Source organism: Poecilia latipinna, unplaced genomic scaffold, assembly GCF_001443285.1.
Source record: "Poecilia latipinna isolate Pla-1442-1.1 unplaced genomic scaffold, P_latipinna-1.0 Scaffold417, whole genome shotgun sequence".
Taxonomy (NCBI): Eukaryota; Metazoa; Chordata; class Actinopteri; order Cyprinodontiformes; family Poeciliidae; genus Poecilia; species Poecilia latipinna.
Window position 1 is genome coordinate 121,351 of NW_015113033.1, and position 25,400 is coordinate 146,750.

At 40.8% G+C, this 25,400-nt stretch overlaps 2 protein-coding genes and 1 long non-coding RNA gene across 6 annotated transcripts in view; 2 read left to right on the forward strand and 1 right to left on the reverse strand.

The window, feature by feature from the left end:
- Positions 1-20,414, forward strand: part of zmp:0000000896 (caspase recruitment domain-containing protein 10) — a 23,214-nt gene extending 2,800 nt beyond the window's left edge. Inside the window, exons 1-24 of one of the 3 annotated variants that reach the window (XM_015037700.1) lie at positions 498-869; positions 6,171-6,410; positions 7,092-7,229; positions 7,822-8,008; positions 8,157-8,295; positions 10,107-10,277; positions 10,408-10,527; positions 11,868-11,993; positions 12,949-13,125; positions 13,222-13,311; positions 14,187-14,223; positions 14,327-14,364; positions 14,435-14,523; positions 14,615-14,661; positions 15,213-15,333; positions 15,547-15,730; positions 15,830-15,953; positions 16,840-17,080; positions 17,206-17,275; positions 17,974-18,076; positions 18,153-18,311; positions 19,740-19,852; positions 19,971-20,086; positions 20,182-20,414. In XM_015037700.1, coding sequence (XP_014893186.1) covers positions 863-869; positions 6,171-6,410; positions 7,092-7,229; positions 7,822-8,008; positions 8,157-8,295; positions 10,107-10,277; positions 10,408-10,527; positions 11,868-11,993; positions 12,949-13,125; positions 13,222-13,311; positions 14,187-14,223; positions 14,327-14,364; positions 14,435-14,523; positions 14,615-14,661; positions 15,213-15,333; positions 15,547-15,730; positions 15,830-15,953; positions 16,840-17,080; positions 17,206-17,275; positions 17,974-18,076; positions 18,153-18,311; positions 19,740-19,852; positions 19,971-20,086; positions 20,182-20,389 — 3,045 coding nt within the window. In that variant the 5' untranslated portion in view covers positions 498-862 and the 3' untranslated portion in view covers positions 20,390-20,414. Of the gene's footprint in view, positions 1-497; positions 870-6,170; positions 6,411-7,091; positions 7,230-7,821; positions 8,009-8,156; positions 8,296-10,106; positions 10,311-10,407; positions 10,528-11,867; positions 11,994-12,948; positions 13,126-13,221; positions 13,312-14,186; positions 14,224-14,326; positions 14,365-14,434; positions 14,524-14,614; positions 14,662-15,212; positions 15,334-15,546; positions 15,731-15,829; positions 15,954-16,839; positions 17,081-17,205; positions 17,276-17,973; positions 18,077-18,152; positions 18,312-19,739; positions 19,853-19,970; positions 20,087-20,181 lie in introns of those variants that run through there. The other 2 variants (XM_015037698.1, XM_015037699.1) reach the window with 2 other exon arrangements.
- A 279-nt stretch (positions 20,415-20,693) lies between these two features.
- LOC106950688 (uncharacterized) overlaps positions 20,694-25,400 on the reverse strand; it is a 26,039-nt gene continuing 21,332 nt past the window's right edge. Inside the window, exon 4 of the long non-coding RNA XR_001425664.1 lies at positions 20,694-20,777. This is a non-coding gene — a long non-coding RNA (uncharacterized LOC106950688). The remainder of the gene's footprint in view (positions 20,778-25,400) is intronic.
- LOC106950685 (trinucleotide repeat-containing gene 6B protein-like) overlaps positions 21,583-25,400 on the forward strand; it is a 22,319-nt gene continuing 18,501 nt past the window's right edge. The window contains exons 1-3 of one of the 2 annotated variants that reach the window (XM_015037697.1): positions 21,583-21,922; positions 24,422-24,509; positions 25,153-25,174. In XM_015037697.1, the coding sequence (XP_014893183.1) occupies positions 24,453-24,509; positions 25,153-25,174 (79 nt within the window). In that variant the 5' untranslated portion in view covers positions 21,583-21,922; positions 24,422-24,452. Of the gene's footprint in view, positions 21,923-24,100; positions 24,510-25,152; positions 25,175-25,400 lie in introns of those variants that run through there. The other variant, XM_015037696.1, reaches the window with a different exon arrangement.

The window sequence follows — 25,400 nt, forward strand, 5'->3', positions numbered from 1 at the left end:
AATGACAAAAACTACCACTTCTGAACGCATCGCGGTGGCAGCATCATGCTGTGGAGATGCTTTTCTTCAGCAAAGAGAGGAAAACTACTGAGTTTCATGGGAAATGTTTTAGTCAAACGGCAACAAACATGAGAGATTAACTGAACAAGATCCAGAGACACAACAGAATGGTTTTAATTAAAGTATATTCAACTTTTTGGTTACTTTGCAAATTAGCTGCTTTAGTCAAAGTTATGTGTTATACTGCATGTTCCTGGGGAAAACTCCAGCAGCTGAATCAGCCAACAGCCGTATAGTGAGTCATTATTTTCTTTTTTCTTTTGTAAGAGGCTTGGTTTCACGACGAAAGTCAGTTGAAACCTGAAGCCTAAAGGGGCTGAGAGCGGATCTGCTCTCCAGGAAGCGTATCATCACGTTGGACAATCGTTTTAATAACACAGAGCTCGTGCTTTCTGTGGGGGCCATGCGTAAGTCCAAAGCGCCATCTGGTGCTGGCGGACGCAGAATACATGACCACTTCCAATCCATTGAGCCCAATCCGTGCAAAGGTTCTGACCGCGGCGATTGCGGCAGCTGTTAAGTGATGGCGCATTGACCCACTCCCCCCACCTGTGGCTGTGGGTTGTTGACTTTTGCAGGGAGATACACGGAGCAGCAGCGCGGCGCGCAGAGCCGTGTGAGTGTGCGCGTAAAGGAAAACCGGCCTGTGTGCGCTCCGGAGCTCCCCGATCTCAGGAGGCGCCCACCCACCCACTGCTGTCACTCCTAGGTTTTTACTCAAAACTCGTATTTGGAGCTGAAAGAGGGATGTGGAGCTGATTACTCTGTCTTCAACCCGGTGTGATCCCCGCAGGAAGAAGAGATGAGCGGTAAGAAACGTTTTTTTTTTTTGTTTGTTTTTTTTGGAGTAGTTTCTCACTCTATCTGCGCTCAGTGCGTAATGAGGAAATGTGTATTAAGACACCCGGCTTTGTTTTGGTAAATCCTTATGCGCTTTAAACTGGAACAATAACCGATAAGGCGGTTATCAGGGGATCCGCACTGACCTGTAAAGACAACTAGTAGCCCATAAAAATGAGTGTCGATTTTTTATTATTATATATTTCCAATTTAAAAAAAGGCATACTGAGAATTATTTATGCCTTTTGAAACCCTTTTTAGAATCACTTTCCAGTTGGGTAGAGCACCCAGAAATTGTACTCAAGTAAGAAATACTTCAATATATTTTTACTCAAGTGAAAGTACAAAGTAGTCAAATGAGTCAAGTAAGAGTAAAAATTTATTTCTGTTAAAATGCTGAGTAACTGTTGATGTCATCAGATGATGAAACATATAATATACTGTATGCGTGAGTTCTGTCATGTAAAAGACTAAAATGAAATAAATTACACAAATAAAACATACACAAATTCAGTACAAATGAGCATAATTACAAAATAGCAAAGTCAGGCAGAATTTAAGTTCTTTTTTTCCAAAATAAAGGGCTCAGCAGATAGAAAATAACAGAATAACAAACAAGAGGTCTCACTTCAACATAAGCTGTAGGTCTGTGTCTGGTGCATTTTTTTTTTTTTTGTCTTTGGTAAAACTTGTTGGCTGTACAGTCAGTGAACTTACCCATAGTGGGCAGAGACTCTAGAAATGTTATTTAAGTAAGAAAAGCAATACTTCATAATAATATTACTCATGTAAAGTACAACCACTCCTAGAAGTACGTTCTTTTCAGAAAAGTTACTCAGGTGAATGTTGATAGTTACTGCCCAACTCTGGGTATTTGTGATGATTTTTCACTGCTGGGGATTGGAAGACCTACGTACCATCACCCTAATCTTTATGTCCAGACTCTATGAGAGTCAGGCCAGGGTTCTGCACTCCAAAATGTAAGCATTACTTTCAATCAGAAAAAAACAAACATGGCGGTCAGATTCAAAGACTAATATTGAATATTCTAGGGGTGTAAATAATTCTGGGTTTTAGCTGTAAATCACAAAATCGGCTCAAGATATGAGTGGGTTAAACCGCCAGCATGCCAGAGATGGTGACTTAGGGTTCAGATTTGGATTTTAGTCACAAAAGTAATTCTTTAGACTTGACTTCGACTTTAAGTCTGAGACTCAAGTCGCAACAGGCAGCAGCTCTGACACCAATTACCTGCGAGACGGTTTGTTTGATTTATTATCCTCTGACATTAAGGTCGTTCCAGCTCTAAATGATTTAACGTCATGTTAGATGTGGCGTCACAATCTCAGGTTTCTCTTAATGACCGTTGGAAACAAAAATACCACGTCTCACTCACATCACACTCTGTGGCTGCTAAGCTAGCAGCATCATTACAAACCAAAAACACTTCCTGCTTATAAAAAGCCCCACTGTTAGAGTGAAGATTATGTTCATTAAGAAATTCAACATTGCCTTTTGAGTTGCCACACTGAGCCTTTTTTGTTATGTTGCAATTTCTTATTGAGCCTTGAGGATGTTTACATTTCCCACTTAATAAGGGCTTTGGGTGATGATTTAAAGCTCGGTTTCTCAACACTGTCAACGCTGAGAGTCACGTTTGTTTGATTTGTTCAAAAGCTTGACATGAACCAGTGTTCAGATCTTTCTATTTTATACATAAACACACATTAAATACTCTCACGGAGTGCATCATTAGCTTTTAACACATTTTATGAGAACTTGTAACACTTTTTTTTACTGAAAAATCTTTGTTTCAGACATTTTTTACTGAAATAATGACTTTTTGTGAACCCATCTAACCTCATTACCAAGAGTTCTTAAATTCCTGCACTTAGATCTCAAAATAAAACTTATCAAGACTTGGCTTCCTTTTTAAGGCTATTTAAAATTCAAATTTTAAATAATACATCTGATAAGACTTAAGCAAAATGACAAGTTTGCTAGTTGTAGCCGGTCATCTTACTACTCCAGACCTGTGCAGTGTTGGTCCAGTCATTCCTCACTTGTTTGGGTGAAAAATGGTTCCCTAATCTACAGAAATATGTGACTCCATAAATAATATCTTAGCAACAGGAGGTCACTAGGAGCTGGTTTTGTTCAATCTGGGGTTGGAGTCAACTTGGCCAAGATCGGGGTCATAAATGCAGAGTAATAAAAGTCTTTTAGTTGATTATAAAGATATTAACGTACATGGAATTTGATATTTTCTCTACAATTCATGAAAATATTTCCCTTAAAATCAAATAAACTCATGCACAAGGGTTAAACACAGTGGCATTAAATGGAAAACATAACTAAGAAAAACTGTGTAGAAAGATGTTGATAGTTATGTTTAGTTATTCATTAATGCTTCAATTTTTGTCATTTTGTTTCCGCTCAAGTTACATTTTGTCCCATATCTCTTTTTGGATAAATCTAAACAAGAATTACCAGTTTAAGTCTAACCAAAAATAATTTATTTATGCTCATTAGAACCTAAAATACTTCATTTTTAGTGTTATTGGTTGATCTAATTTGAAGTGACTGATTGGATCCATGTGACCATAAAGACTTTCTCCAAAAATCGACTCACTAGTTGACTATGAAAGGCCCAACACACAGATGGGTAAACAACTTAAATGTTGCTATGGCGACTGGCTGGTAATAGGATTAACTGGGAGCGGGTTCCCAAATCCAGTCCTGGCAACCTTAAAACAACTCTGCAAAAACAACGTCGGAGCCTTTCAGAGGTCATTAGCATTCGCATAAGGTCAAACATTTAACTGGTTTTTACAGAAAAATCATTTTTTTTAAATTATAAGTTAATGTGACATGTAACATGTAAATGTTTCAAAAAGACGAGAAAAGTGGAAAGCAATGAAAAACTGATTTCAATTCACATTCACAAACGGTGGTTAAAATTTAATAAATGTTACAAAAACAAAAATATGAATGGACATTATTCATATAGAGTACTTTTTTCGATACTTACGTTTTAAAAATGAAAGTATTTTGTTCTAGTCCTCCTTTCTTTGCTGAATATTAACCAGCTCTTACCTGTTCTGAGTTGCAAAACTGTTATTAATTTACAGATATTACTATATTTTGCACGCTGTCTTGTTTTCAAGGATTCAAGGATTTTTTTCATTCTCATACCACCTTGGGAGTTTGTGGTACAAAATTTGTACTCAGTTCCCAGATAAAGAAATCCACTACACACACAAAATAAATAAATTGTGTAGAGCTGATCAGATGAGAACCGGGTCTGGTTTCTGGGTGATATCAGAGATTCCTGAGTATCCTGAAACGCGCCCCGACCTGCCTGCTGGTTCTGATGAGCCTTTCAGCTGCTGGCACTTAGTCACAGAGTCTCTCAGTAACACACTTGGCAACAACAATGGTGTGATGGGTAAATAGCCTCAATCACAACTTATTTGCCCCCACAATGTTAATCTGAGTTGTCGTAGCAAACAATCAAAAAAAAGGTGTGGGGTGTGAGTTGGGCTCTGGGTCGAAGCGGGGTCGATGGGATTGTGGTTTGTTTGGATTTTTCTGGAAAACGTGGAGGAAACCGAAAACGACGACACATTTCCTACGTCGGACTCCATCTTGAAGCGTTCACTGAAACTTTCTCGTGTCGCTCCCTGGAAGCGGACGGACAGAGAAAAAGCTCCGGCCGCAGGTCGGCTGGAGTGTTTCTAGGTGTGTGAGATGAGTCACCCAATTGTTCGCATTCCTGTGCTCCGAGATAATGACCTACATGCGGTACTCCCTACCACTTATGAGCACAACCCACTGGACCTTTTGTCACTATAAAACAACCAGACCGATGGCTCCAGTCACAGGCTGAAGGGCACTCATTACCGGCATGAGTGACTCAATAATACAAGGCTTTTAATGACTCATATGATTTGTTGTTTCTAAAGGTTGTGGTGATAAAATACCTCTTAACTTCAGTCATTAGATGCATCACTTGGATTTATTAAGGTTTTTTTCCCTGGGGTGATTTTGAGATTTTTCTGTGTTTGTATTTTTATTTAAGCTGAGCATAGATCTCATTAGTTCATGATGTTGTTCTCTGCTTAGTTTATTTTGGTTTAATTATTCCTTATGCTTTAGTTATTCCTGCTTTTCATATATTAGATTGCTGTTTATTTCCCCTCTAGCTCGTTTCTAGTAACATTTCTCTTTCCCTCAGCCTGCCTGCCTGGCCTCCCCTCTCAGCTGGACCCTGTTTCTAATCAGCCACATGTTCTCTGTATCCAAACGCCTCAGTATTGGAAGCTGCAGGTTGTTGAAGCTAAACTAGCATCACTGTGGTTTTCTCTGTGGTTTCTGAATACGCCAACCAATTTCCTTTCATCTCATTAGTGAGATTTCACATTACGCTCACATTCAAAGGACTTTAGTATGGCTTAAGCAGCTCATTTCCTTGATTTTATCTCTGCTGGAAATTTATGGAAGGTGCCTAAAAGCATTTTCTGTGCCGGGAAGCCAACCAGTTCAAAACGACTCTTCCAGTTTTAGTCAAATATCCAGTCAGAAATTTGCCAGAAGCTTGTTGGATGGCGACAGAAGTCACATAGTTTCCATTAAACCAAACATTAATGGGGCTGTATGAGTATATTTGAGCCTCTGTGTGTCATTTTGCCAGGATGGAGTAAATCACTTTGCTTCATCTTGGCATGGGAAAGAAATCCTTTAAAAGCACAAAAGTAGTTTATGGAAACGTCTTCCCAGAACTGCTTCCCCCATAAAGTCTGAATAATTCATCTTCTTCCTAATGCAGCTTAAATTTCACTGTGATTTGTTTGGAAGAGATTTATAGAGATACACACCTTATCAGTCAGGAATTCAACACACTTTTACAATCATTTCAAGAGACAAGATAAAAAAAAAGAGATTTTTATCCACCGTCTCTCCATTTCAGAACATCTTAAGTAAGTGCTGTAAGTCTAGGTGGTTCATCTGTGTTAGAAATACCTGAACTTGCAGCAGTGACCCAGTTTCATGGAAGCCGACATAGAGATAAAGGAGAGCACACAAAAACAAACTTCCTTTATGGGGAATGTATTTAGTCTGGCGGTGGACACGGGCTGTGTCTGAAACTCCCGGCGAGGACAGAAAGAGAGACGTGTCGCAAAGTGGCAGGAATGCGCTTCAGAGAGCCGATGCTAATCAGCACCGTGATAACTCGCTCCTTAAACCGCCTGTTTTCTGGTCCCGTCCAGGCGACACAGACTGGCTGGAGGGCGACTGCGCCCCGGAGGAGGCCCGGTCCGCCCCCCAGTGGTCGGAGGAGCGCTGCGAGGAGCTGTGGGAGCGCGTGGAGGGAGTGCGGCACAAGATCACACGCATCCTCAACCCGGCCAAGCTCACGCCGTACCTGCGGCAGTGCAAGGTCATCGACGAGGAGGACGAGGACGAGGTGCTCAACTCCACGCAGTATCCGCTGCGCATCAGCAAAGCCGGTGAGGGTGGCGGGGGGGCGGCGCTGGTCGGAGGCGTCATGTGGTTCTTTTATGGAGCTGCTCAAGAGAAAACGCAGGATTACACTGCAAAAACACAAAATCTCAGCAAATAAATTTGTCTGGTTCCTAGTGCAGAAATATTAGTACAGTTGAAATAAGACAAAACTAATTTACAAGAAACTTTTCAGCAAGATATAGGAGCTTGTTTTAAGTCAGTAATTCCGTAAGTTACGCAAAATAAACTTTTTTGAGCCTTACATTATATAATGTCGTTCCTTCATCAAAAACATACCTGGAGTGTTGCCTCCAGGTGTGTTTGAGAAATCTTTTAATCTCCCATGGCAACCATTCAGCTGTCCAAAACGCCTGGTCGGCTCTAGCTCCGCCTCCTCGGAGCTGCAGCGTCCAAGCTTCTGCCTCACAGAGCTGCATACAAATATACAGATAAAATATATTTTAAATATTACCTAAGTGCTGATTTTTTTCTGTGTAAGTGAGTCAGTTCATGTCAGTCATTCATCATGTTCATCCTGAATACCTGTGTAACTACAGGGAAGCTGACGCACATCAAAGATCCTAATTACACCGCAGTGAAAACTGACAGAACTGAAACTTTGTTCAGTCAGTTTTGATTTTTGCCTCTGCAGAGGGATTTTGTTCTGACCTTTCTCTCTCTCTCAGGTCGTTTGCTGGACATCCTGCGCGCTCAGGGCCAGAGGGGCCTCCAGGCCTTCATGGAGTCGCTGGAGTTTTACCACCCGGAGCAGTACACCCAGCTGACAGGAAAAAAACCCACTCACCGATGCTCCCTCATACTCGGCAAGAAGCTGTTAACTTTACATCTGCAAACCGTAAAACTACTTAGTTACTGTGGATGAGTAACAGATGCTCTGGTAGATGGGGGGGGGGGTTGTTTTTACCCCGGCTGAAGGTGAACTATGAGCTCTTTGAACTCAAACCTGAAGCTATTAATAAAGATTAACAACTTGAGCTGGAACCGTCGACAAGAATATTTTCAGCTTTATGGCAGAAAAAGACCAAAGAGAAAATATATATAAGAACCAACATAGCAGAAAAATGTGTTGTTTTAAATTAATGTTCAGTTTTAAAATAGGTTGTTTTAGAATAGTTTTCTTATTGTCCCACAAAGGGGAAATTCAGGTGCAACAGCAGCATCAGGTTAAAAATTCAGACAAAGAAAGTTCATAAACTGTTAAAAACAAGATTAACAATAACAATTATATTCTGATAATAATATTAATAATAATAATGAGCTATACAACAGAAAATATACTGCAGTTATTATAAATGTTCAGTGTCTGATTCACTTTTCCAAAAAAAAAATGTAAATAAATGCATGTGTGTCGGACATTTGTAGTTCATCTGTACTGATCTAGCAATATGTCGACAGATGAGGAAGGTCCAGAGGGTCTGACTCAGTTCCTGCTGCTGGAGGTTCGCAAACTGAGGGAGCAGCTCCGAAACAGCCGCATGTGCGAGCGCCGGCTGTCGCAGCGCTGTCGCATGGCGGAGGAGGAGCGCAGCCGGGCCGAGCACAAGGCGCAGGAGCTGCGGCACGACAAGCTGCTGCTGGAAAGGTCTGTCTGCCGCCCAACACACACGAAGTGTGTCGGGGGTTTTCTTTGTGTTTTTTTTTTTTTTTTTTTTAAGGGGGTTTTTTTTCTTTTTTTCTCTCTCTCTCTCTCTCTCTCAAAACCGAACCCGCTAACAGTTGTTTGTGTCTAGGCTGCGTCAGGACTGGGAGACGGCCAGTCGGGAGCTGGGTAAGCTGAAGGACCGACACCTGGAGCAGGCAGTGAAGTACTCCAGGGCCCTGGAGGAGCAGGGCCAGGCCTCCAGCAGAGAGAGGGAGCTGCTGAGGCAGGTGGGTTTGCCGTCACCGGGGAGAAAACCACACTCAGTTCATCACTTTCACCTCCTGGACTCGCAAGTGACTGGTTGAACTTGTTGACATGTGTATGTTAAAACTGCAAACTTTACTGAAATTGTATGCAGCATAAAGCAGCTCATTAATTATTGTACAGTGAAAAAAAAAAAGAGAGGGTGTAGCTTATTTTAATTCTGCTCTTGCTAAATAAATAAAGATTTTCTTGAAGGATTGCTGTTCCACTGGTAGATTGTTCTAGATCCATCCAATAGAACTTCAGTATTAAGGAATTATTTACTAAAAAAACTCCTATATCTTCCTGAAAAGTTACTTCTAAGTCAATTTTGTCTTATTTATAAGATATTTGAACTAAAATACTTGGTAGGATTTTGTGTTTTTGCTGTGTGTCTCTTAACTTTTCCTGTTACTCCTGACTAATATTTCTGTCCCTGCTGAAGAAAACCATCTCCACAGCATAATGCTGCCACAGCCATGTTCCACAGTGGGTGTAGTGTGTGTTAGTTGTCTGATACATTGGTTCCCAAAGTGGAGGGAGTCGAGAAATGATTGTCAGAATCATAGCAATGTGACCCCATTGGGTGACCACATTGGCCGTTTACTTATTTCATTATGAAATAAGTAAATGTGCTGCTAAGCTTCTCATTAAATAATAATAATACAGTTACATACTGCTTAATCATTTTTATCAAAGAAACTCATTTAAATTTTTATTTATTTGTAAATATATAGAGGGAACTAATTGCCAGGTTGCCTGTATTTCTATGTAAGCTGGCTGTTTCTAAGCAACCCGGCTTTGTTTATGCTGAAGGTTGGACTTGATTTTATTTAGGGGTATCTGAGTAAAAAAATAACATCACGGTTATGCACTGCTTACTGTTGGCCTGTCGTGTAAAATCCCATTAAAATTCACGTGAGCTTCTAAAACGTGAACAGGTTGGACCTGACGTTTAATGTGCTCACAGAAAGGAAAACCTGAATATTTACCTGGAACGCTGGAGGCGCCCAGCGCCCAATCAGAGCAGCTGGCGCAACAAACAATCTGAGCCGAGCGCCGAGGGGCACCTGCAGATGTTATCTGCTCCTCTGAGTTATGATTCGCTCGGCCGCATATGAACACAAGCGTTATTGTTGTTATTAGCATTCTTACTTTAGGGTAAAATCAACAACCGCGGCGTTTACACGCAACTCAGCCGATCCGATCTTGTCGACAGAATCATTACGCTCGGTTTGTTGTTCCCGCTTCTCTGATTTGTGTTCTGATCTGAAACAATGCAACCACTAATTGTCTGCACGTATCGTGCCTGTATATATTGGTGGTTACTATAGAAATATACCACAGTAGAAGCAACAGCTTTGCACTGAAAAGAGAGTTAATAAACTTGTTATGACTTCATTTATGCTGCAAATACGCAAAATCTTACCAAGTGTTTTTGGTCTAGTTTCTAGAGCACGTGAAATAATACAAAACTAACTTACAAGCAGCTTTTCAGCAATAAAAAGGAGCTTAATTAATGAAAACAAATTAGTTATGCATGAAATAATACACCAGTGGAACAAAACATTTTATCTCTATAGGAAAAATGTCTCATTTGTCTTATAGCTGTTGCTTTTTGATCAATATTAAGGAATTATTTATCTAAAACAGACTCCTGTAGTTTGATGAAAAGTTACTTATAAATTAGTTTTGTCTTATTTCAAGTGTTTTAAGATATTTGGACTAGAAACCAAAACAATACTCGGCAGGATTTTGTGTTTTCGCAGTGTAATTGTATTCTTTCTGCTTCCAGGTGCAGGAGCTGAAGTCCAGACTGACTGAGGCAGATAAAAGGACAGAAAACGCGGGCGGCCCAGAGATCAACACAACAAACGGCGCCCTCTCCAACGGGATCAATGGCTCCGCACCAGAACGACAGGAGGAGCCGCCGCACCTCACTGATGCTCAGAAAGCAGAGAGAAAGGCAAAGAAGTCCGATCCCTCCACTGGAGTCATCGTGAGTCTGTGTTTATTTATAAAAGAAAAAAACAAAAACTCTTGATGCTCGTCGGGTTTGTTTTGCTTTCTATAAATAGTTTTTCTGCCTATCGCAGGCCCTGATGGATATCTTGCAGCAGGACCGCAGGGAGGCTGCAGAGCAGAGACAGGAGCTGTGTGAGATCATCACCAGACTCCAGGGAGAGCTGCAGGCCACCGAGGAGAACCGGGCCAAGGTCCAGAAAACAAACACACACAAAAAAAGAAAAGAAAAACACTGTGCATTTGCTTCTTTTCCTGTTTCGGGTTGTTGCAAAGTTGTTCCAAAACTGGTTACATAATTTTTTTCCCTCAAAACGATGAGAATGAAACCAACAAAGTTTAGTCGAGGGAATTTCGTGGGAATTTATAGCCCTTCTTCCAGAGGACCAATTCTGAGGTCAGACACTGATGTTGGACGAGAAGGCCGGATTTACAGTCTGTGCTCTAATTCAGTCCAGAGGTCTTCTGTCAGGCTTGCAGTCCTGTTTGACCAGGAATGGTGAGAAGGATTAAATTCTCCAAAACGTCTTGGAAAGCTGAAACAGCAGCTGTGCTTACATGTGCAAATTTCCTGGATCGGACTGAATTTAGTTTGTTTGCGTGGGCGCAAATTAATTTTATACGATCATGATGTGTGTTTGAATGCATCGAGCTGTCTTTTTTGTTTTTTTCTTTTTTCAGAATAGATACACTGACATGGGCAGAGTTGTAAAATTTCCTTAAAAGAAAAACAAAGTTGTTCTTCCATCTGCGCTGAACATAAAACCAAACAAACCCAGTAGCGGTGTGGACGTGTGAACGAACCCACACCTGGTTTTAATAGTGGTGGAGGTTTTACTGCGCTTCCTAATTAAGCTACAGGCTGAGCTTATCATCTAGCCACTGAAGGTGGACATTGCCTCAGAGAGCAGCCCTCCCCCACTCAGCTCCTTCAGACTAGCCAGCAGCAATTAGCAAACCATTGGTAGAACTGCACCGTTATAGCTGAGCTCATTATAGAAGCTACTCCTCAATGAAATTCTGGTAAAAACGTTGTTGAAGGGTTAATGGAGGAATGTTGTTATGATGATTTCCTGAAGGCGAAGTTTCAGAAAAAGCAGGAGTTTTTAAAGAGACAGAGGCCCAAATTCAAGACGTGACATTACAAAGTCGAACTTCTTCTAAGTCACATTTGATATATTTAGAATTTGTATAACGACTGAAGGTAACAAATGGCGCTTTGTGCCTGGAAAACACACAATGCTGCCCCTTTAACTCTGTGACCTCTGTCACCTACTGACCCACTGATGTTTAGCCACTTGGTGACTAAGCTGCTATTTTTAACAAAGGCTCCCACTGTTTTCATGAGAGGAAATAAAAAGACATCATGCCACGAGAATTTAACAGAATGTGTTAAAGCTGAAGCGCAGTGAATGCACTCTATCTATAAATATTTGCTCCGATATTGATTACTTCCAGGATTATTTGAAGCTCTAGTTCAAACACGACTCTTCTGCCTCTAAGTAAAGGCGGTAACGGTGAACCGTGTTTGCAGCTGGAGGATCAGTGCGAGCAGCTGCAGCTGAAGGTGAGGACTCTCCAGCTGGACTGGGAGACGGAGCAGAAGAGAAGTCTGTCCTACTTCAACCAAACCATGGAACTGGAGAAGGAGAGAGACCAGGTGAGTCTCAAGGAGTGGACGGCCAGTTCAGAAGGTTTGGAAGCAGCTCCAGAGCATGATGGTGCCACTGCCATGCCTCACTAAGGAGGATGGAGCCATAGAGCTGATTGGTTTGAGTCACGCTGCAAACCATTTTGGTGCCCATTTCACTAAGAAATTACTGTATATTAATAGGTAGTACTACACATATGAACTTATGATGCCAAATGATGATGGTAGGTTGGAAACAACATATTTTCTTATGTTGTTTCTGTAAGAAAATATTATAACTTCATAATTGTCAAACACTTGAGTATTGCTCACAATTGTAAATAATCCTAAAATATTACTACGGCTCACCTTATATGGGATTATAATTCTTATATAAAGTATACTATATTCAAAACACGCATTCGTTTAAAAAAAATTAATGAAAAATAACATTTATAAAACTGTAGCACCCCCTCCCCCAAAAAAATATTGCCTGTGTGTAAACCTTTCCTAAAGTCTGACCCAGGCCTTCAGTCTAAACATCAGAGGTGAAAGTTAAAAGCTTTGGACATCTGTTAATGTCCAAATATTAAGAGTTTGTCTAAATACTAAACATCATTGTTTAGTCTAATTTGGAAATTAGACTAAACAACGTTAAGAAGTTGAGTAACTATCACTGCATGCTTTGTAAAACCCTTCAAGGTCTGACTGTTGACATTGCAGCTCAGCTTTAATCCTGTATGAAATGGTCTTTATAACACAGTAACATGACCAAACTCAAAAACTTAAAATGAGATCTTCTCTGCCTGGTTGTTAAAAAAAAAAAAATCAAGACTAAACCTTTAACCTGTGACAATATTTGTGTTCTGAAACAGCCGTAAAATAATATTTCGAGGGGATAAAATAAGGACCGACAAAACCTCCAGTCATCTTGGAGATCGTCGAGGTTTTGCGTTCATATATTTTTTTTCTGTCCTTTGATCAGGCTCTGCGCAGCCGAGACAGCCTGCAGCTGGAGTACACCGACTGCCTGCTGGATAAGAACCGGCTGCGCAAACACATCGCAGAGCTGCAGGCCAACCTGGAGCAGCAGCAGAGAGAGCTGGAGAGGGAGCGAGAGCGCTGCCGCGAGCAGATGCAGCAGAGTCCCTGTCTGAACTGCGTGAGTCAGAGCTGGACGCACACGCAGCTCCATCCGGTCGACTCGACCACAGAGCTTTGTTTACACATCGCTTCCTCCGTGTTTCTGTTCCCTCAGTCCCACTTGTCCCTGTGCAGCGAGGACCAGTGCTTCGGCCCCTGCTGCTCCCTGGACCTGGATCTAAGCCTGCAGCCTGTTCTGAGGAAGGTCAGTGCTGGACTCGCTGTTACGGCTGCGATTCAGGCAAACCGTGCAACTAGAAGAAGCATCGCTAAGAATAAAGTGGAAATGATGTGAGGTTGGAGTCATGGTATTTACGAGATGTGAGAAAGTGTGAATAGGTTTAAGCTGCTTGGAGACTTTTGGAGGCAACTGGATCAAAAACAGTCAGTTCTCATAAAAACTGCTGGGTAATTTTATCTCTCTTTTGCAAAAGAAATTGTTTTGTTATTTACTTTAAATAAAATAATATGTAAAGTAAGACACGTAAAAGAAAGGGGGCAGTGTCAAATAAGTTTATACGTCTGCCTGCCTCCTTTTTAAACATATTTAGATGAGTAAATATTGATTTAGACACTTAAATCAATATTATAGTATGTGAACTGTAAGTGTGAATAAAATGTAAAATGAAATAACTAAACTTTATATTAAATGGAAAAGTACATTTTTAAAGTAACGCAGAAATTTATGTCCAAACAAAAATGCTAAAATTTTACCAATTATCCCTCCACAGGTTTCTGTTCTATGAACTTTCTCTGAGCTGAACTGTTTATTATAATACATGTGGATCATTAATACATGCTGTGTGGTTTCAATACACTCTGTTTCTACAGAGTGTATTGCTTTCCTAATATATTAGACCGGATTTCCATGAACCTCTCTGCCCCTCTGCACAGACATGTTTCTTTTTTTTTTCATGCTGTTATTATGTTATGCAAGGAATGTAGCCTCTGAAGAGCAAAGCGAAGTTGTGTTGTTTTTGGGTGTAATGTGGCGTTATGTAACCCTGAGCCTGTTTGTACATGTCCAACCGTCTCACTGGCCCCGAAGTGATGCAACGTCTCTTGTTTTGTGTGTCACAGACGCCCCCTAGAGGCCAAAACAACGAGAACTCTGAGGGTAAGCGCTTTGATCTGGGGGAAAAAATTAATTAGTACATAAGTTTACATAAAGAAGCTGATTTTCAGATGTTAATTTAATCATTTTCTCTAATCACTTAAAGGTTCAATCTACAACTCAGAGGAGAACCTGCTGTCTTCAGTGAGTTTCAACGTTTTCTTTATGTGAATAGTTAGAATCCATGTTTTAACATTTACTTTGGTTTCCTCAGTCTAAAGATAGCGAGAAGGAGATAAACCGCCTGTCCACGTTCCCCTTCCCTCCGTGTGTGAACTCCATCAACAGGCGCTTTCACACGGAGTGAGTTCATCGCCACTCTGACGTTTTTTTTTAACTCTGTTTTAACTTTGTCTCAGCTCACTGCCGTCTTTGTTGTTCTTTTTTCTCAAAGGTTTGATGTGGAGTCTTGGGGCAGCGACGAGAACGATAATATTCCAGGTAGGGCTGGAGCGATTAATAGATTAATCGATTACTGGGGTAACAGTCAACTAATTTAGCAATCGATTAATTGCCAGCTGCCGTACAAGACTAAAAAAAATAAACTAATTAAGTGAAATAATTGAGCCAAACAAAAAACTTAACAAAATATACATATACAGTTTGTGCTTAAGATAAAAGAAAAACACCTTTGTTTGTACAAATGTTTTACCCAAAACTCTTCAAGTGACAAAGTTTCAGCTTCGCCTGGTTCTTATTTATTAAGGAATAAAATTTGGTCATTTAAACAAGGATTTGAGCTGTTTGTTTATTTGCATCATTAATGTATTTCTAATATTGTATTAAAAAAGGCTTAAGTGGTTTAATACAAATAAATTATTTTATCTGATGAATCGATTAATCGTCAGAATAATTGATTACTAAAATAATCGTTAGTTGTTGAAGCTCTAATTCCAGGTATGTTTCCACACATTTGGCATCAAACTGTGACAGTTTTCACATAAAGCATGTTATAAAACGCTGTCTTGTTTTTGTCTGTTTTGTTATTTTAGGGGAACAGACTGAACCGTCTCTGTGGGATTCCTGGACCTCTTTGCACTCCCATCTCTTCCCCCCAGATTTGGTCAACCTGCCCCCAGTTCCTTCTGGCACCTCCAGCCCCAATGTTCCCAGGTAACAAAGTAGGGCATAAAATATAATCACGATAACAAAATTTTACAAGACAATAAATTCTCCCAGAAATTATTCCGATAAATGATAATATTGTTGTTTTGGGAGCATTTTACAGATGTAACGGCAGATGTTGCCTGTACTCAACACCAGCAGTGTTTTGCATGTTGGATAAGAATCCTGGACTTGTACTTAGTTTCATTTTGTTGTTCTCAGGAAGCCACCTTCACCCTGCTCTCCACCTTCAAGCCCCTCCACCTCGCCGAAGCTCGGAAGAGCCAGCCTGGCCGACGACATCACCATAGTTGGAGGAAATCGGACCGGGATCTTCGTGAGCCATGTGAAGGCCGGCTCTCCTGCCGAGCAGTGTGGGCTGAAGGAGGGCTGCGAGCTGCTGGAGGTTCGTCTCTGCCGCCGTAACTTCAGCTTTTATGTCATTAAACTGTAAACGAAAAGGAGACCGTAACGCCATGCGGCCGTTTGTGTTTATGGTGTCCAGCTGGACCGGGTTCTGTTTGGCGGGGCGAGTGTGCAGCTGACTCAGTGCACCGCTGAGGTGGCCCACTTCTCCCTGCAGTGTTGGACTGAGCCCTCATCGCTCAAACACCAGAGCAACCCGGAGGGTGAGTCTGCAGGTTTACCTGACGCAAAAGGAAAACTCAGAAAGACCTGAAGGTTCTGGGAAAATGTCCCAGACTTCAGAGAAGTTCTGATCCGGTCTGTACCTGAATGAAATAGCCGCACCTCGCTTTCTTCAAATGAAACAAAACTGATGTCAGAACTTTTATGCCACTTTTCTCCTCATTTGCGCAGTAAAACTTTCTTTGTATCGCTAATATTTTAAAAATTGTAATAAATATTACCAGAGGTCATTGAAGGTCAACCAGCCAGTCCACATTTAAAAAATCAAGCAAATTTGGTGTCAATGAACTGTGCTACAAAACTTAATTTATATCAAGTCTTAAGAAACCCCGCAGTCCAGCTGGGTTGCACTGACCCCGTGTGCGCCTCTACTTATTTCATTTTTTGTTTTTTTTTGGTGTAGTTATGGGAACTGACTGTCTGATGGGACAACCTCCAGTGATATTTGCCGTGCTCCTCCCTGAGTGTCGTGCTAAAACTGTGGGAGGGTGAATATGGGAGTGGCGGGAAGGACCGGTTGATCTGTGATGACCTCTGGAAACTTTTTTTTTTTAATTTTAAAAATTATAACGTCACAAACTAAATTTTCAGCTGCACAGATTGTGGATTGAAACCATTTTGTTTGATTTTGTCAATGTTTCAAGACTTGGCATGAGGTAGATCTGTGATGACCTCTAGAAACATTTATTGATATCTACAAAATGACAGCAACTGAAATGAAAATTTTTGCTCCTCAAATGTAGCACAACCGTCCAATTTTGTTCAGTTTCAAGAAGGTGGTGGGGAATAACTTCTCTCAGGTCTTATCAGTCATATTCTTTCATTTTTCTCCTGTACGCCAATCGTTCTCCTGCCGTCCGTTCTCAGGCTACTCCAAGCTCCGCTCAGAGCTTTCCTCACCGTCCTTTGCGGGCGCCGACTCTTTCTATGCTCGGGTCAACCTCAACATGGAGCCTCATGGCGATCCCCCGACTTTGGCCGTGTCTTGCGATGACATCATACATGTCACAGACACGAGGCACAACGGGAGGTACCAGTGGCGCTGCTCGCTGGTGAACCGGGAAACGGCCGTACCCCTGCAGACGGGAACCATGCCCAACTACAACAGGTGGGCCAGATTCAAATGGGTTTTAGCAGTTTTGTTAGAAATCATTTGGAAAGACGTCAACTGATTTCAGTCATACTTTATAGTTTTCAAAAACTTTCAAAAGTAAGACACCTTTTCTCTTCCAGGGCACAACAGTTGTTGCTCATAAGGTTACGAAAAATGTCAGTGGAGCAGAAGGACTTCAAGAAGAAGATGGTAGGTCTGTTCCTATTGTAATGAAACTTAGGGTGCATTCACACCAGTCCTGTTTAGTCCACTTTGATTGAATTCTAGTTCGTTTGTCTGAAAACTCTGGTTTGTTTGTGGAGATGTGAATACGCAGTCGAGCTCTGATGCGACCAAAACAAGCAAACTCTAGTCCACCTTGAAATCTTAGTCTTGGTTCAGTTGAAGTTGATTCTTGGTGTGCTTCAATGTGTGAATGTCAAGCGGACTGAAGTCAACTTCAAAAGCAGGACGTGGGCTATAGCGCAGGGTATTCTGGGTAAATCCAACCAAAACAAATGCGGAAGCCTTCCAAACGCGGGAGAAATCCCACAACCATTAAAATCTGAGGCTGCTTCAGTTTTATTAAGGAGGAAATTATGGCCATGTCTTCTTCTGAGGTATTTGTGTTGTTTCCTTTAATAGCTCTTGGTGCAGCGCCCCCACAGGTGATGGGGGGGAACAGGTTTTTCAAAGAGTTTAGTTTGTTTGACACAATGCAGTGTGAAAGCAAACCGCAGCAGCTGAAAATGTAGCAAATGTTGCATTTTTGGTCCCCAATCGAACCGAGTCTTCTGGACTGTCAGGTGTGAAAACACCCTGAGTTTGAAAACGGTGGTAACCAAATTATTGCTGAACCTCTAAATCCATAACATTCCCCTCTGTTTCATTGTGCTTAATTTCTGCAGTTTGTAAAGAAAACATCTGACCGAGTCCGACTGGTCAAGGCGGTGGATCCCACCTGTCGGGGTTCTGCTTCCTCCAAGCAAATTTTTTACACTCTCAGCAAACGTGAGCTGCTGTTCCCAGAGTATTCTCCTTCTATCCGTCCGCAGTGTATCATTCATGTCGGTATCCCCCTCGGCAGGTCATGAGGACCACTTGATCCCGTACAGTCTGGTGAAGCCGGTGAAGGTCCAGACGAAGCGGCCAGTCATCTTCTCGCCCTCGCTTCTGTCCCGCAGGCTGATCGAGAGGCTGCTGCAGCCGGCGGAGTCCGGTTTGAATTTTAACACCTGCCCACCTGGTGAGGGTCATGTAGAAACGTACTGTAGCTTAAAGTGGTCGCGAGAAAGGCTGAAAAGATGAATGATGTTAATGAATCAATTATTGAAATCGTCAGCTGTTTTAGTAATCAATTAATCGTTAAGGGGAGCAAAAAGAGACAGAAAAATTACATTTGCTGAAAGAATAAAATACTCAAAGGAGTAATTCAGCCAAAAATACCAAATATGTATATATTTTTGGTATTTTTACCAAAAGTAACTTTATATATTTAAAAAAAAAACTTTGTAAATAGGTTTGATCCATTTGGTTCAAATTCTATAAGAAGAAAAATCTCCTATTAAGCACCTTTGACTTCCCAACTATTAATTCTTTTATCCAAAAAATAATTAACAGATAATTTCTACACTTTATTGATCTTAAGTCAAGCAGAAAAGGCTGAACTTTTACCATGTTGATGTTGGAAATATCTTTAGTTGGAGACGCATCCTTTATTACAAATGATCAACTGTATTTTTTTTATTTATTTTAGTAAGGAAGTTAATTCATTGTTTATTTGCATTCTTGTGTGTTTTTAATATTGTATGCAATAAGCTTAAGTGATTAGATGAAAAATCTGGAGAATGTGCCGTTTTGTTGTGCAATTAATCGATTAATTGCCAGAATAATCGATTGCTAAAACAATTGTTAGTCGCAGCCAAACTCATAAGCCTTGATCAACACATCAAAATGCGTCAATTAGACAATAATTGTGAGGTGGAATTGAAATTATTAAGGTTTTTCCACATTTGTCTCACTAAGAAACATTCTGTGTGCATTTGAACTCACACTGCTGAGTCAACACTGTAGAACCATAACTACAGTCTTTTAGAGGGTTTATCTCTACCACTACTGCACATCTAGAGACCATTTACCAAAATAACTCCAAATTACTCAAACTCAGTCGAATTTGATGGAGAGTGTATATCAGTTTCCAAATGTTGCCTTAGTCTCTTTACTAAGCATTTTCAAATTAATTAAGTCCCTTAGTTTCAAGATATTTGATTGAATAAAAAATGTATTAGTATGTTCCCTAACTCTCACTTTATATTCTCGTAGCTTTCTCTTGTGTCACAAACAAAGGTTGGTGTGGTGGAGTGTTGGTTTTATGTGTTGCACCAAGCCTCCCATACAAAGCATGGATCAACAATGCTTTCTGATGAACAGTAGAGTTGGTTGTTCTGGATTTTATTTAGGGGAATCAGAGTACAGGAGGCTGGATACCACAGTTTCATTTGAAAACCGTGTACAATTTTCCCTCCACTTTACAAATGTGCACTGCTTTGTGTTGTTATATCACATCCAACTCAAATGAATAGAAGTTTTTCTCTCTTTCCATCGACATGATGCTCTATGCAACAACCAGGCGGTACGTTTCGATGATGCACCTCATTCTGTTTCCCATTTTCAGAGCCCATTCAAGCGTCGGAACAAAAGGACAAAAGGATATTTCTGCTGGATTCCTGCAGTCCAGAGCAGGCTCTGGGAATACGGCTGGAATCAATACAGGATGTGATCAGTCAGGTAAAAAGAAACAACTTGCCGTTCTTTTGTCGCGCCGCCGCGCACAAAGCAGCGCCCAAAGCGCTGCTGAATGCACGCTGTCACACATTCTCCCATTCTCTCCCTTTATCTCCACCAGGGCAGGCATTGTCTGCTAGAGCTGGGGCTGCCCAGCGTCGAGGCTCTGCTGAGGCAGGGGATTTACCCCATTGTCATCCACATTCGCCCCAAAAACAAAAAGCACAAGAAGCTAAGGTAGGCTTTTACCGGTGTCGGCAGAACGAAGCCAGGATGTTACCCTTTAGTGAGTAACGATTCTAATTGAAATTGTCTTCGCGTGACGCGAACAGGAAGCTTTTCCCGAGGTGCGGCGAGGACAGCATAATGGAGGAAGTATGCCAGGCCGAGGAGCTGCAGCTGGAAACGCTGCCGCTGCTTTACTACACCGTGGAGCCGAGCACCTGGAGCTGCACCGAGGAGCTGCTGGAGGCCCTGCGCAACGCCGTCCACAGGCAGCAGGGGGCGGTAGCATGGGTGGAACTTGACAGGCTGCAGTAGAAGAAGATGGACGTGCGCACACTGTTGTATTTAATGAGACGCAAACTTGGTCGTCCTGTTATGAGAGCAGGCGGTTAACCAAAGCAGGATCTTTACAGTGACTGTGATGCAATCAATGTATTTGTGCGAGGAAGTCAGACTATGAGGCCCTTGTGCTGGTAGTAATGGTAACTATTTTACATACCCTGTTATAAATTGTGAATACAAGCCAACCTGTAGCAAATACTACATGACGCAATTTTGCTTTTCTGCTCAGGCTCCTCACTACAATTAAAGACGTGTCGTTTTCTAAAGCTGAAAATGTTAATGTGTGGTCTGTACAGAAAAACAAGCAAGCACGTGTTTCTCAAACAACTGTGAATTCTGCTATGTCTTTAAGTGAAACGTGCTAAACCCAGTGTTTATTGTAATCTTTTTTTATTTTTATTATTCTGGTCACTTTTTTCACAAAAATAAATATACATTTGAAGAAAAAAATCATGATTTTTATTTTGCATTGTAATATTTCTGTTTACTGTTAGCTTAAAATAACACTGAATTTCAATATAAAATAAAAGGCAGGACTTTTGTGGGTCTATGTCAAGATGAGTTTAAATCCTTATTACTTTATATTATTTAATAGTATTAATCTTCTAAGCATAGTAACTTAAACACAATCCACCAGAGGGCGCTGTGATTATAAATAATGCGCTAAGTGACCCAGTTAAGCAAACAAATGTGAAGTTTTGAAATAGTAGTAGTTATAGTAGGGTCTCTGTATAAACTCATTTAAAATGTGTTGATATTAATACCGGTCCCTAAGTAAAATAATATTATCAATTGTAAAATAATTTATTTATATATGTGAATAATATATAAATATATTTATACAATTAAATAATAATATATTAATTATTATAACTGATGGTAGTTACTTACAAAGATGTTAAATAATTGTAATCATCACTATTCTAATAATAATAACACTCCTCTTCTTCGTTCTGAATCAAAACTAAGTAATAGCAGGCTGAATTTAATAAAATGTCTCAATTTTATTGGGCCCCTGGGTGCATTACTAAAGGTAAACGCGCCCTCTGGTGGACCAAACGTATAATTGCTACCCTCGCGGAATGCGCTCATAGCTCAAAGGCGCCCTCTGCTGGTCCACGGCCGATCTCGCCGTGCTCCTCCTCCCCTCTCTGATCAACAAGCAGCCTGGTGATATAATACACTGGCTGAACCTCCACAGAGAAGCAAAATGGCCGATAGTAAACTAACCGATCACACAGCGATAGACAGTCATCAAGAGGATATGTATTTTTTGTTTACAGCTTGAGAACTACGTTTGCGCAAAAAAAGGGTAGTTGCGGTTTTTTTTCCACTTTTTCTACGATTAACATTTTTTCGCCTGCCGGTGATGTCATTTCTTATTCAATTTAGCCTTGAAAGCCTCGAAGAACTAGCTCGCTAGGCTAGCTACCTTGCTAGCCTGCTAGCGGTGGGTCTGCAAGAATATTTGCACAGAAGCACTTTATGTCCTGTGTGATTCCCGAGGTGAGTAATTACCTTTTTAAATGTTTATGCGCTCCGGGAGTCTTTCCACATCGCATATGACGCAGCTAAACCCGCAGCTGTTCCTTCATTCACACGGCGAGCTACAACGCTGTTTTTGGGTAGCTTCGCTTGGACAAACGTCATACAAGTTTCGTCGTATAAATTTGGCCCTGGCAAATGTTGGAGCCCAGCACCCGGGTAGCCTGCTAACCCGCCACTCGCTTGAAAAGCTTAAAAGGTTGTCGAGGGTCTAATTGCAAAATGTGTGTTGGAGGGAGAACGAGGACAAGCGGCATATTGTTTGTTAGTAAGTTAACGTGACGTTGGTGTTTGTCGGCTGCGTTCAGGATGTGGCTGTGCGGAGCCGCAGGGAGACACCTTGGTCCCTGACAGCTCGCCGCCTCTAACCCCGGCTCTGTGGGTCAGAGGACGGTGCTCAGCCGCTGCTTCACGGGGGACCATGTTGAGCTTCTTCGAGTAAAGCTGCTCTGTTGACAGCTACCCCCAAACCTCCACTTTTCCTCGTTAGGGTATTATTTAGATAAGGCTTATTAATTTTTCCTGCGGCTGCTCGCGTGCACTTAAAAACAATGTAAAGACACGTCGTGTGTTGCATAGTGGCGGATTAAACCCACAAGGTACCCAGTTAGCTTGCGCTAGCAACGTAAACATTGTGCTAATTAGGTGCAGCTAAACAAGCTGAAACGGTTCAACGACGGCGGCTTGCGAAAGTAACTTTTTGTCACTCGAGCACAACAAATTCAATGTATTTAAATTGGGTTTTATGTAATAGGACAACATAAGGTGGTACATAGTTTTGAAGAAGGAAAGTGGAACCTGACTTTTATTTTTATTTTTTTTGTTTTGCAGAAAAAAAAGGAAAGTGTTGCATGTATTTCCATTGAGACCACTTTCCCCGCTGATGCCCTCAAATAAATTGCAGTGCTACCAACTCCCTTCAGAAGTCACTTAAATGGCCAGCATGTTTCACCTTTGGGTAGTTTGAGCTTTTTGTAGAGCAAAGTGTTCCACCATCTGAAAATAGAAACAGTGCGGCAGAGCTGGCACAAATCTTCATGTGAAGAGTGACGAGAACAAAAACCGAAAGAAAGCCATTAAAGACCAAAATAGGGCTTTTGAACTAAATGCAAAATATTGTTGTAGATCACTGACAACTGCACACTACCTAAAACACACCATCTCCACAGTGTGAGGTGGAGGTGGCAGCATCATGCTGTGGGGATGCTTTACTTTATCAGCGACAGGGATGATGGATGGAGTAGAAAAATAATTGAAACTGTGGGGGAGGTTCACCTTCCAGCAGGACATCGACCCTAAAAGCAGCAAGAGCTACAACTGGATGCTTTCGATCACAGTATATTCAAACACCATTTCAGGTGTTTGAACGGTCCAGTCAAAGTTTAGAGCTAAATCGAACAAGCAAGAGTCAAACTGATGCTCTCTTTCCAGTTTGACTTAGATTAGATCCCCAAAACTCTGGTTGAGACATACCCCAACGAATAAGGAGCTATGTCCCTGCAAAAGCATGTCACACTTTTCAGATTTGTATTTATTTTTCAATTTAAAAAGTAAAACCTTTTTTCTTTCCATGTCGCATTCGTGCACTAAATTCTAAAATGCTAAAATCCCCCAACATGCATTGTAGTCTGTCGTTTTAAACGACGAGCATTCAGGGGCTCTCGAATACTTCCGCTGCAAACGCCTGCGTCTAAAAACAGAATTTCAATTATGTTGCAGTTGCGATAACGTAAAAAAAATGGATAGTTTTGCTGCAACATAAAACACACAAAAGTATTCTGATGTGTTCACAAACTGAGCTCCAATAACAGGACGTGCTGTCTAGGTCAGTGTAGCAGTTAAAAGGTTTCTTTTCTTGCATTATATTTCTTACAGAGGACTTAAAGGAGTCACGATTTTTATTTTTGCTTCATGAATTAAATGAAACAAAGCTGTGAAATAATTTCAGATCAACGTTCTACTGAGGTCTCAAACTTTTGGGTTTCTGGTGAAATTTTCTTTTAAAAAGAAAATCTTCTCATTGTTAATTTTCTCTCTTTTACTCAGCTGACTCACCTGTGATAAGCTCACATGAAAACTATTATCCTCTGCTGCTAAAACGCGTCAAACGGCGGCGTTTTCAGAAACGTATGAGTTCACACGTGTGTATTTTTTAAAAAAAAAAAAAATTTCCTGCAGTCTGCACTGTCTGCCGTTTGGACTTGCAATGGTTTGCTGGTTAATGAATTATGCAACGCAGCGCCAGAGTACCAAGGCCTGCTCTCTAAGTTGTCTAGCCCCGGTTACCGTTTCTCTCTCTCTCTCGCTCTTTACGACGCCGACATTGTCGGAGACGATCTGATGAACGCGTTGAAACGTCCCGCTTGTTTATGAAGACGGCGCGACTCGGACGCACGTGCATCTAAACTGCAGTGGCATTAATGGCATGAATAATTGAATGTGTGCATTTCTTGTTCGCAGGCAGGAGAATCAAGAAGGGGAACAGCAGTTCATGGAAGACAAGAAAAAGAAGAAAGAAGAGAAAAAGAAAAGGGAAACCTCTCAGAAGGTCAGCCTCGAGCTCCTGCTGTGTATTTTCAGTTAAAGAAAAAAAAAAAAAAAAAACGTAGTTGAGGTGAAATTATATTTTAAGATGGATCTAGAAATGTTTCTCATTAGTCAAAACAGATTCAGTCTGACTGATTTGTCCAGATGATAAAAACAGAAGTTTAATCAGGCTCACAGAAAAGCATGGGCATCTTATGGACGAAAAACTAAACAGTTTATTTTATTTTTGTGTCCAATTCTAACTACTTGCAGAGTTCTTTTATGCAAGTAGGAAAGACATTAGTATTTCTTTTTTACTCAGGCTCTGAGTTGCTTATTTAGCTTTGCTGTATTGGTAGCTATTTATTTTTACATGTGAGATTGTCATTTCCATTCTGTTCTGAGAAAACCCACAAACTTTCTATTTTTATTCTGAGCTTGTGAAAGACTGTAGAAATAAAATAGAAGGAAGTTTAGAAGAGTTTGGTGCAGCTACTGTAGATTTTTCTCCAGATAAAGGCACAAATCCAAAGATGAGCGAAAGATATTGAGGATCTTTATGGATTTCTGCTTGGAATCATTTGAATGTGTATCATTTATGCTGTTTTATGAATAAAACATGATGTTTTAAATTATTTTTTTAATGTATCTGTTTCTTCTTTTAGGTGCCAGAACAGAAAATCAAAGGTAAATGTATGTAAATATTTTTAATCGTGACTTTATTATTCATGTCTTACATTAAATATCGTGAGTAATGTAAAGATTTGCTCTGCATTAACGTGAATAAAACTGTCGCAATTAATTAATCGCACGATAAAATGAGATTCATTATTTGCATTTTATTATGTACAGTTGTGGTCAAAAGTGTACATACACTTGTAAAAAATCATAATGTTATGGCTGTCTTGAGTCT